We start from the raw sequence: 12,599 nt of genomic DNA on the forward strand, positions 1-12,599 counted from the left end.
AGTTTGATGCACTGTCTGGTTTCTTCTGGTGAAATTCCAAGAAAGGAAGCCTTGGGGACAGAGAACTACAGTCCTTCCAGTCTTTGAAGTATTTTTGCATGGATCTCACCCATTCTGCAAGGGGACAGAAGCCTTTTAGTCCAGTTCAAAATTTTCAGTACTTCTTTTGCCTCTTAGCTTTACTAAATCTTCTTTGTCTCTTGGCCTACATAAAAGTGCACTCTCCCAGACATATGAATTTTCTTTTCCTTTCTCCACTGAATTTTAAAGGCAGGTAGATGTCTCTTGCTGAGCCTGGTTATTGACACCAGGGAGCTGCGAACTCCACAAGCACAGAAAGGGATAGTGCCAGAGAAGAATCTTCCACTGCTATTAAGTTGAAAAAAAACCCTGCACAAGCATCCAAAAACCAACTGTGCAAAGATGTCATCTGTTCCTCAGTCTGTTGGTTTGTGTTTACTGCCTTGATAACATCTTAAGTCTGTGGTTAATGTAGTTTTATTCATGATCAGCTAACCGACTAAGTGGACTTATGTCGTTCATCTTCGTCAGGGACTGACTTCCATAGGCTCTGCTTTTGTGGTGTAAACCTGCAGTAAACGCATGCAAGGCACCAAGCTCATGTTTGCAGGAGAGTGTTAATACACATCATAAGGAATTTTCCATTGCTGGGGACTTTCTCTGCCCTCTCTCTGTACAGGCTTAATTTCAAAACATTGTTGTCTGTGTTGGCCAAAAATACTTTTCCCAAGGGTCAGTCTTTTTCTTACTAGTGAGGTTTTATTTGATTTGTGGCCTGCTCCACACATGGTTCAGAGATCAGGAAGGAAATTGCACAGGGCTGAAACAGGCAGGTACATGCATCAGCAATGGACTGTAGACATTTGGTGCCATCCATTTGGTGGCAGCTGGAGGGGCTGCCTGGTTTGCAGGGATGTAGTTAATGTAGTCCTGGGTGGCTTGGTCACCTGGCTGGGACTAGCAATAACACCCAAGGGATGGGCAAGAACAGTCTGTGCTTGCATGGATTTTTCATGTGTAGCACAGAACAGCAAGCATTTCAAGGTGCTTTGTTTTCTAGGTGTTTAAAGTACTTGGCTCATCTTTCTCCAGGCTTGACTGATTCTAGTAACCAGCCATGCAGATCTTAAGGAAAGCTGTTGGCATCTGTGTGTCTGTATTACTCTTTGGAAGTCCGTTCTTGAAGGTGATTTCCATGTCTTGGAGACAGCAGGCAGAGCAGGAACTTGGTGTAGATGTTGCTTAATAGGTGCAAGCAAATTTTCTGTTCTTGACCATCTACTTTTGGCTCCTGCACAGAGAACGTTAACAGCACTAGCTCTGCAAGGTCCTTAGAAGTAGCCTCTGAGAATGCAGTGTCTGCAGGACTGGGGGGGGGAAATATATGGAGCACTTTTCCCATAACAAGAAACAAACCATCCTTCTCCAGCTCTGACTTCATGGCATCATCTTTGCTATCCTCCTTACCCTTGGTCCTTTCCTTCCCATGTTTCAAAGCACCAGTGAAGACTCATCCCTGTCAGGGACCTCCCACATGCAAATGGAAACCCACACTTCTACAGTTACTACAGATAACTGGCATGCAGTTGCTTCATGAGGAAGTAAGTCAATTAGTCTCTCCTTCCACATTAAATTCATTGTCCAGGCCACGTGACTCTGCCCGGCCACCCAATAAATTTCCTGTTCAACGGCTGCCACAGCATCGTGCAAACCGCTTCTTCCCGCAGAGCAACATGAATGGCTGCATCTTTCCCCCACATCAGCATCATTGTGGGGATCAAGATTATTGCCTCTCAGTGATTCCTGAATAGACAACCTCAGTTTACAAGTAAAGCACACAAGGTTTGATTGCCTTGGAAACACAGAAAGCAAAGCGGTTTTCATTCTTTTCTCTCATTTTTTTCCTCCAGTTTGCATGCCAAATGACATCCTGTACGATACTTGTGCATCTCACTGTCTGCAGCTAACAGGTGGAACAATTTGACCTCTGTAAACAATTATTTTGCTGGTGCACAAGAGCTCACTGAGCTTGGGTAGCTGGGCAGGGAGAACAGAAGCAAAAGCAGCAAGAATTATTTTAGTCTGCCAAGACATCAGACTTGATACATAGAGGAAATCTGCTGGGAAAGACAACATGATTTAACATACCCAATTTTCTAAGCATAACTTCATTTAAAAGGCAAAAAAAGACTGGTCTTTCACTATCATGCATGGAAGAGAGGGAAAAAGAAACACACCTCTAACACAGCAAAGCTGAATGAGCCTTTGACTGCACAACTGGTGATGTGGAGAGGCAGGATATATGTGCAACCTGTATATACAGGCACATGGGCATGTGACACCTATATAAATGTAACTGAAACCTATATAAATGTAACTGACACGTATATAAATGTATGGCAACCACATCTGTGCGTGTGTTGATTTTCAAACGAATGTGTATGAGTGCACACACTCAGACCAGGTGTAGCATGAACATTTTCAACCCGTTCATCTGTGATCAGACTTGTGGAAGCTGCTGCCATTGCCACTGCCCCACTCCTTTTATGTGTGTGATCACACCCTGGGTGTGCACTGTGGGAAGTGCTTTTCACAGGATGTTGCCTGTGGTGACCCTAAAGCACCTGTGTGCTGCTTCCTTGACTCCAAGTCTTTTTCCCATTTGCGCAAACCTGGAGATGGAAACTTCACTCTATCAATCACAAACCAGCTCAGAGGTACTTTTCTGAAAATACACAATATCTGCAGTTTATTTTTCAGTTTGGTATTGGGGGGGCAGGGGTTGTTCAAGCACAGACTTTTTTCTTAGACATGCATTCCATGGACAACTCAGGGCAGAGAGTCTCTAGTCCTTCACCAGCCGGTAGATGTGATGTTGGGCACCATGGTCACTAGTTGATACTTCAAAAACATATGCTATGCACAGCAAGGTCTCCTGTGTGTCCCTGTTTGTCACAACCTAGACAGAAAATGAGAAGAAGCTGAAATGGCAACTATTTCTCTGCTTACATATTCCAACACATTTAACATTAAGCAGAAGGTCAAGAAGGTCAAGAAGGACAAAGAACAGAGACGTGCAGGATCAATATGCAGCTTGGCCCACACACCAAAGCCCTTTTGCAGCCTCAGAACCACAATGCAGTGAAGAGACAGGGAGGTGGGCAGAGTCCACTGTGCGGAAAAGTCCACTGTGCGGAAAAGTCCACTGTGACCAAGCAGTGATCACATCAGTGGAAGCAGGTCCACCAGGTTCTCTACTTCCCACCCCTGGTGTTGCAGATTTCAGCAGAGGGAAAGTGTTTCACAAAAAAAACCTCTTTTTGCTCTGTTTGTTGGATACAGAGAGACCCCCTCCTGTGGCACACCCACTCCTGTTCACACATGTATTGATCTATCACAACCACAGACAGTTGTTTTCCTTCATCTGCTCCTGCTTGTCAATGGTAGACACAGAACATGAGGATTATAGATTATAAATCCTTTGACAGGAGACTTACAGGTTTGACTCCATTACACCTCCCATTCCATACACTGTAGATGTTGGGAGAAGGATGGCTGCTACACTTGTGCTTTCTTACAGAAGCTCCTTTTTTTCCCACTTTTTTTCTTTTTTCCTATGGCCCCTCAGGACCCTTAATGTCTCTACAACGTGACTCTGTCAGCAGCATGGTGAAGGAGCAGTGTTGTCCTAGTTTCTGCAGCATGCACTACATGGCAGAGACAAGAGAAATATTGCTCTCAGAACTCCTAGCTCACTTTCCTCTCTCTGTCACTGCACAACTTTGCACATTCTTGTCACCTGAGTTTGCACCATAGCTAAAGTTCTCTCCTGCTGGAGAAGACAGATTTTTATCAGCAGTAGCAGAAACTCAACTGCAGAAGAAAACCATTCCAGCTGGAGGCTTGAACTATAACAAAGCCCTATTGTTCTTGTGAAAATAGGAAGAAAATAGCTGTTTTCAAACTTGCTTATTAATTTTAGCAGTCTGATTTTGGTCTATTCTGTTTTCTTTTCTTACTTCATGATTGGATTTGCAGTTGGAAGTCCTTTCTTCTGCAAGATATAGTGAGTTATACACATCCAGGTGTGCTAAGTCACTGGGCCCTTTTCTGAAAAATGGGCTCTGAAATCTTGGGAGTTCTAGATCCAGAGACATGTGTAAAGCAAGATAAATGATGCTTGTGGGATTAGGGCTACCTAAGCTCATAAAAGGGTCTACAAAACAATATAATTAGACTTACCTCAAAGGTGGTAGTGGGGACTGAGGACTACCAACATGCCTTACATTATGCATTTTTCAGTTCCTCAGTGGGGAGTGGGAAATGCGAGGGCTGCTGCTCAGGGAGCAGCACTTTCATCTTGCACAGGACTGCAAGGCACACAGTGTGTGCCAGCACCCACATGGGACATGCCTTCAGTGCCAGAAGACAAGGGAAGGATATGAAATTTCTCAAAACATAAAGCCCCTGAGGAAGTATAACTATGTGACAGCTTTTTTCTTAGAATTTGTAGGAAATGCTGGCCTGACTGAGGAATGAAACATGCAGAAGGCAGCTGCAATGTTCCCCAGTATGGATTACAGCACACAGGTTTTCCGTCTCTCTGTATCTGCCCCTCTCATGCTTTTGCTCATCCAAAAGAACTCTCAGCATTTATACTCCTCATTTCTTCCAGACGTTTAAGATCTTAATGCAAACATGAAAGAATAGACTTCTTAATGCCCTGTGACGTATGTTATTAACCTTGTGTTTTATAGCTGATATGTCTGAGCCACAGAGCAGTGAAATGAGTTGCCTGCAGTTATCCAAGATCTTCAGAGAATGGAATGAAAACCACTTTGATTTCCAGTCTTGCACACAGCCACCAGCACCTCTTCCTACCCAGCCTTATGTTCTCTGGGCAAAGATCTTACAGAGGTGAATTCAGTTCATTAGAAAAATCCACCTTTTAAGCTGTCTGCCCTCTTCCCAAATTTAGGCTGCAGCTGAGCCTGGAAAGTCTCCCAGTATAACAAAACACTAATGCAAATCTAATTGCTGTAGCATTGTAATCCTGACCTACCTAGAGGCTGCAGTGATTCAGAAGGCGTCACTGAGCTTCCCCACAACATTTCCCTGCCTTTGCATGTCTCCATATTCTGTACAGGTCCCAGGTGTTCCTGAGGAAACTACTTTCTTCACCCCTAATATGGTCAGTGAAGAATTCTTCCCACAGAAAAATTTTATAGCCACTTAACAGTGCCCTTGTGTGTTTTGTTTTGTTTTTACCTTGCAAAATAGGCCAGGGATCTCAGAAAGGATCTCAATATTTGTGAAATACTGGAATTAGCATTTCCTTCATTGACTTTTCAATCATTCCCCTTCCTTTGTCTCTCTGCCTCATGAGCTCTCCCTTTATTTTTCTTTTTATCTCTCTCTTACCCAGGTCTCTTAAATTCTGCTGCTGCTCTTCTGCATGAGTAACTATCTCTAGAGCTCCATAAATGGTCTTGAAGTGCAATACACATGAAAGACACTAAGTTCAGTTAGATGCTGAGCTATAAAAGGAAATCTGCTTTGACTCTTAACAGTGAACTCCTGCATGGTGCTTACATGTTGCCAAGTTGCAAGGAAAACAGCTGCAATTCCCACCTGTAAGATAGTGAAGTTCTCCAGCACGCTGTTCATCATGTACTTCTCGGGAAGGTGCTTGAGTTTGTGGATGAAGTTGATCATGTATTCGCAGAGAGGGGAGCGGTGGATGCGGTAGGAATAGTGTCCGTTCTCATAGCGGGCATACTCTGTCTGCAAGGCAGAACACAAAGGGGGCACTTGGGGCTACGCTGGCACGCCGCTGACACTACCACAAAAAGGGACTCAGAACAGAAAAATTACAGTGGCACTTTTAAATAATTTTGTGAACAGTGGCCACAGTACTTTGCACCAAGGCCAGTCCCCTTGAGTCCTCCGATTTCTTTGGCTTGAGTTCTTGTTTTCTTTAGAGTGGTGGGTTCCAGCTTCTGAGCAGCAAGCCCTCAAGGCACCGTGAAAAGTAACTAAGAGGAACAGACCAATTGGCACCTGCACTACAGTCTGCGTCTCTACTGGAAAAATACTAGGTGTGAATAAACTGAAAAAGTTAATATCTACTGTTTTAGCAAGACCAGGAAGTAATGATAATAATACTATGCTCGGGATGTGCTTTATAGCTAAAAAAGACTAAAGTCTTCTGGTACCTGTGAGAGAATATAGAATTTCTGCTCCCCCCCTTAGGAAAAGGTCTGGCCAATGATACACTGAAGGATTTTTTTTCTCACATTCACACCTTAGCTCCTGTATATTTTATCTGCCTTTGAAGAGAAACTGAGGCCATATTCTATGATTTCACAGCAGACCCTTAAGTGCCTGTAACCTTCTTTCACCCCAGAAGCTTGGTCTTCTTTCATGTGCACCATGACACCTTCCTTTAGCCCCTTTATCCCATCTGCAAATACTTGTAACTCAACTTCAGGCATGCCTGTCATGTGACTGGAGATGGGTTTTGGGGAGGATGCACCTTGAACTGACTGTGGCCATGAGAACAGCTGGTGTTTTGCACATAGATGCTTCTGCATCTCAAAGTTCCTTGAGAAACAGGGCAGCAGAAGGCAGTCAAAGCAAGCTGTCATAGCAGCTGAAAGTGGCAAGTGAAGAATTTCTTCAATGCCAGTTATAGGCACAACCCGGTTATTTGCAGCTCCCAATGTCGCTCAAGCTGTAAGTGTCTAAGCTCTAAGTCTAATAAAACCATAAGACCATAGTCTGTAAATTATTACAGTCAAATTAATAGCTATAAACTATCTGCTTAAAAACACAGATGAGAGGAAGGTGTTGCTTATTTGTTTTCACATTTCTGGACTACAGAACATATTTTTCTTAGCTTTCCCTTGCTTCCCAAAAAACCCAGAGAACTGGTAGAGCTAAGAGTTGCACGTATTTACATCTCCTCAGAAAGTGAGATTTAAGGGAAAAGTAGCAAACACTAGCTGATCTTCAGCAAAATCCTAAGGCAAGGCCATTTTGCAGGCTGAGTGATCTTGTATCTACTGCATCCATCTCCCTGACAAGAAACCTGAGATATATTTTGCCTTGAGATACAAAGGCAGGATGCAAATACTTGAAGTGACAAAACAGCAGCCAGAGGGAACCTTGCACCCAGGTGTCTGCTCCTTACCTCTACTTTCTCTACCACCTGCTTTCCAAAGGAACACACTTTGGTGGAACAGGTAATGACCATGTTTTCTGGGCTCTCATACTGGCTGGAAACACCGTAGAAAGATCTGGATTCATCTTCAATATTGGTATTCAAATCAGCCTGCCAAAAAAAAAAGAACAAAATAAATTCAGATCGTTATCAATACATGGTTGTGGTGTTTTCTCACCATTGCCTTGCATAGGTACCAAGATAGTAAAGTATTAGGAGCGTCCCCAGCTCCTTAAGCAGAACAATGTGCATTGAGCAAGCAGGAAAAATCTGAAGAGTATTGAATAAAATCCTATTTCCACTTCAGAAGATGGTGTGGATTTGCATACACATTGGGGAAATCTGGTGGAATATTTTCCTAACATTAAAAACATATGACATGGCTTGGAGGTACTTACAAAGCATGTGGAGAGCAGACTGCAGAGACAGAGCAATGCAACACACAGGCTAGACTGGGCTGACTCACCAAGGAAGGAATAATGGTAAAGCAACAGTAATAAAGTTTTTCCACCCTAGGAATGTAGGTAAGGGAAAAGAGACAGCAGGGAAAAGGAATGTGTGAATACACACACACATCAGACCCAGGTACTACGAAGGTAAATAGACAGGATGCAACATAAGGAATGTAGGTTACTGATGGATCCAGCCCAGTGATGCCTGAATTCAAACCTGTCTCCAGCAGCAGCCACAGTTTTCAAATGCAGGTGCCTAAGGTTGGGCAACCAAAGCCTCCTGTTGGGACAGAACTCCTAAAAATCCTGGCTGTCTGAAGCTTCCACCAGGGGTCATTCCAACCGCAGTTATGAAACAAGTGGAAGTTCCCTTAAGCTCAAGAAACACTAGGGGGGTGTGGGAATGCCCAGCTCAGCTTCCTCCCCTTCAAAACTGAAAGGGCAGAGCTTCTCTGTGCTCCACAAGCCCAGGCACTCATTTACTAAAGCAAGGATTGGTTCCCACAGGCTGCTCCAGAGCATTATACTCTTCCAACTGAGCCAAGGGAAGAGGAAATTGAAGAATGTGTTCCTGCTACAGTGGACACAGAGTGACTAGGACAGCATTAGATGCCATTCTAGCAGGGTTTTCTTAAAACAATGTCAGCAAAGAGTTTTTTATTTGCAATCTAGAGCAGCACTAAGGACAAGCAATGTGGTGGAACTGGACCACCACAATAATGAATGCCCCTCTTTCTTTGCCATGCAAAAATACCTGTCTCTTATCTGCCATGAGATAATAGTTAGCTTAGTTGTCTTAAGGAGCAACTTCACAAAAGGTTTAGATCAGTCTAGCAAGTGACAGTCAAGTTTTCTCCCCTTCTGTAGACATGTGAGCTTGCTGCTGCCCTAGTGGCACCACAAAAGATAGGGCACAAAGATTGCCTGTTTTCATAGCAACACATACTTGGCTTGAGTGTCTTGAGAAACTGCACCTCAGAGTTGTAGTTTGATGATGCCAGGCTGGTCCTGACCCCAAGAGAGAGCAGCCTCACTCTTCCACAGCAGTTTGTGCTTCCCCGTTCCTGCTGTACTGACACACGTTTCTGTAGCTGCATTACAAGGCTCACTGAGGAATTGCTCAGTTAGTTCTCAGTGGGATCAGCTCCCTGGCCTGCTTCAGAAACACTTGTGTGTGTTCAAACAAAGAATGTGTGTTGGGAGGATGGGCGGCAACAGGGATAGCCAAAAGCAGGACAGCTTATTCTAGTGGATTATTATGGCTGTGCTGAAGACCTCAGCATTAAATAACTGTAGTTATGCAGCTACTTTCTTTGTACCACAAATATACCTGTATTAGAGAATAGCAGTATTACTCCATTCTGGTTTAGGTTTTTATAAAGTTACTGTACTACTGTACTTTAATACTGTAATACTCACTTCCGTGTCAATGCAACTAACTGAATTGTTTATTTCACTCACACTTCACTGTCTGAATAAAGAATAATTTCTTCCCTTGTCCAGAGAGGAACTAGAGTAGGAGTCCTTCACAGTATTTTTCAGCTATTTCCCTTGGGAGTGGTAAACACAATGTATGGACTCAATTCCGCCCTTCCAAAGAAATTGTCCCACCGAGTCAAAAACAACAAAGGGTCAAGGCTACAGAGGCTTGGTCAGGCCACAGCTACATAAACACAGCAGAGGCTCTCATTGCAGAACCAGACGAACATTTTCAGGGTCTCACTAGTAAAGTTAAGGTTACATTCTCCAAAAGACTCGCTGGCAAGATTAAAATATCAATGCACTCAATACGAGGCAAAGCAGAAAGGTGCTAGTTCCACTTCATGAGAAAAGATTCACTAGCCCTAAGAAGCTACTCTAGGTACATCCACAGTTTGATAAGCCTCCCATCAGAAGGCCAGACTAGAATTTCACAGCCAATTAATTAATCTAATTCATCACATCTAACTAATCAATGTTAATGGCAAAACTATGCTAATATTTTTTGAATCAAGGATGCATCACCATTCACTGACATTATGTACAATCAGGTTCCTGGAAGCCCTGTTGCAGTGGAGCAGTGGAATCATGTTGGAACTCACATCTACACTGAACTTTTTATTCTAAAGCTTGTCCCATATTATAGGTTAGGACAGTCAAGCATGGAGTGATCAGTCACCAAGAGCTGCGTACCCACCTCCTGTCACCTTTGCAGATCTCATAAACATACATATGTGGAATTTCAGCAACTCCAGGGAATGACGGTAGCAGTTTGCTGAGGGCTTTCAGTTCATGCTTGTGGGAGAATGGAGCTGGAGCACCCCAGGCACTGCTGGCCTTACAGTTACAGCTTTTTCACTTATTTACAGCTGCTGATTCCCACATTTTCAAGGAAGGCACTGCCCCCGTACCAGAGATTATTTAGCACACACATATCTGCTCTTGAACTATTTGCAACTTGGTTTATACATGTGAACTGAAAATAGCAATGGTGTACATAAATGAAAGACCAAGGAACAACTCAGGAGTAGAACTCCTATCTCTTAGTTTTCCCTGCTGTGGAGATGATTACCTCCTAAATGGAGACAAGGCAGAAAACTGAGGAAGAAAACTGTTATCTGCTAAAACCAAATTAACTTCTAAATGTCAACTGGACACTGGGGTAACTCATGAAAGGATGTAGTTAAACTTCTCAGGATTGCACGAGGACAAGACCATAATGACCAAAAGAGCTATTGCATTTAGCTTAACATCTATAAACACTATGGCCTTCATGCCTAGACTCCTTCAAGCTCCTCTCAACACCTAAACCGTCAGGACTACATTCCTTCTCTAAAAGAAAACCTTGTGTGAAAGCACATCTAGTGCTGGAGCGAGCACCCGAGGTGAGCAGAGACAGGTCTGACTTACTCTGTCCAGTACATTCCACCCTGAAAAGATGCAAGGGAATAGTAGTGACTGTGATTCAAAGGAAATTCACCTTCCCAGAACTCCATCAAGCAGGAGGGCTAATCTTCACTTTACAGTCTGGGAATGCATAGAACTTTTTAATATGTAGCTAGATGTGACTAAAACCCAGGTGCCTCAACTCCTCTCTGGCAAATGCCCTAGTATGTCCAACAACAAGTGAGATGAGTCTTAAACACATTCCTTACGCCAACCTAGGCAGCCAAAGGAGACATAGGCAGGATTTAGGAAAGTCTCACGCAGGGGCCTGAGCTGCCTGGCCCCCCAGGCTACTTGCCACTGCTAGAACAGGGTGGGACTGCGGGGGCAGCAGCAGCAGCATTCAGGCTGTTGGGTGGTGTCCAGCATTCAAGCAGCTGTTCTCAGTCTCTTTTACAGGCAAAGGTAGCAGATCAAATAAACGAGGCATATCACAACCTAAATCTGAGTAATGAGCCACCAGCTGCACCATACTACTTTATCTGACAAAGTCAAGGTTCTTGCTTTCTGTCCAAGAAGTTCCAGATGCAAAAACCTGTGCACACTCAGGCATAGCAGAAATCTGATGTATCTGGGATGTGTTCAACTTGCTTTGCAAGCTCAGCACAGATGACACACTTATCCTTACCTTGCCTGATAACTTCCAAACATGCTGGAACTACAATCACTGAGATTTCTGTGATATAGCGTATCTCAGACATTCACATACTGCACGCAAGAGTGAATCTGCCTTCTTGTGGGGAACCATCTGAGATTTCTTCCTTTCCAGAGAAGTAAGCAGAATGTTTAATTACCTACAAGACAAGATTTCTAGATGGAAGAGGAGGGATTTGTTCCGGGAAGAGCATGGCAGCCCTCCACAAGTTTATGTGCTTCTCTCTCCCCTCCATCTCTGGAAAAGATTCTTTGAAAATTCCTCAGCAATCCAGACTTTCAATCTGCCTTTTGCTGCCAGTAATCTCTACACTATCGAACACTGTGGGGGACAACTTTGGTGGAAGAAGTGCCATTGGCAGAGTCCCCTTACATAAGGCAGCTACTGGAGGTGGTGCTGGTGAAGGCAGGTGAAATTAATGTGTGCAAAAATCATAAAATTCTCTGTTTCTAGCTGCTGTCTTGCTTGCTGCCTCAGGAGTACCAAGAACAGAATGGATGTGGAGACCAAATTGCCATTCCTTGCTCTCCAGGCAGTTTCATGATTGAAAGCATCCAGTGGGCAAGGCAGGGTGCTGAGGGCAATCTGCAATGCTGCTGCTTTGACTGGATTCGCTTGTGACCGGAGAGAAGCCAAGTGCAGGACAGCAGTTTCCAGCCTGCCCCTTCACCACTTTCCCACAAAAGTATGTTCCATTTAGCTAAAGAAGACACTCAGTGATTTGACCGCCTATCACCAAGAAGAAATTACTACATACATTCTTCACAGGCAGAACAGGGCTCCCAAGAAATTCCCCTGGTTCATGTCTCTGCAGATGGCTGCTCTGCGCAAAGGACTACCTGTCCTGAACTCCTGGTTTGTCATTTTCCTTCTGTCTTCTGTGCAGCGTCTCACAAATTCTGAAAGCTCCAAGATGCAAGTGCACCACTCTACTAACGTGCAGAGCCCTGAGAACGCCTCTTCCCCAAGCTATTAATAACGGTCCGTATAGGAGGAGTTCACGGGGAGAAGCAAGGAACAGGTGGCAGAGATAATATTAGCCTGGAAAAGAGCAGGGCTGCCACTGCCCATGTGTTGGGAGGCTGATGTCTCACATTCATTGTCGTGTGCTAGAATGCACTTGGAGCACAGAGAAATGTCACACAGATGTCATACACAACTCGCCAACCCGAGGCCAAAAACCACTTCGTTGTACCAAATTCCCAATGCCAAAATCAAGGAAGAATTGCAAACACTGCAACACTGCTTATGTTTCAAACTCATCAACTTTGAACTCTTTGCTATTGCATTTAAAACACCTGTGAACATCTCTTTCTCAGTCATA

The 12,599-nt window shown here is 44.0% G+C and overlaps 1 protein-coding gene across 1 annotated transcript in view; it reads right to left on the reverse strand.

Annotated features, from left to right (window-relative positions):
- Positions 1 to 2,633: 2,633 nt before the first annotated feature.
- The window catches only part of TEAD4 (TEA domain transcription factor 4), a 50,656-nt gene continuing 40,690 nt past the window's right edge, over positions 2,634 to 12,599 (reverse strand). Inside the window, exons 10-12 of the mRNA XM_040056425.2 lie at positions 7,214 to 7,354; positions 5,653 to 5,805; positions 2,634 to 2,980 (exon numbers count right to left, since the gene is read on the reverse strand). Of these exons, the coding sequence (XP_039912359.1) occupies positions 2,867 to 2,980; positions 5,653 to 5,805; positions 7,214 to 7,354 (408 nt within the window). The 3' untranslated portion in view covers positions 2,634 to 2,866. The remainder of the gene's footprint in view (positions 2,981 to 5,652; positions 5,806 to 7,213; positions 7,355 to 12,599) is intronic.

Source organism: Hirundo rustica, chromosome 2, assembly GCF_015227805.2.
Source record: "Hirundo rustica isolate bHirRus1 chromosome 2, bHirRus1.pri.v3, whole genome shotgun sequence".
In the NCBI taxonomy this organism is placed as follows: Eukaryota; Metazoa; Chordata; class Aves; order Passeriformes; family Hirundinidae; genus Hirundo; species Hirundo rustica.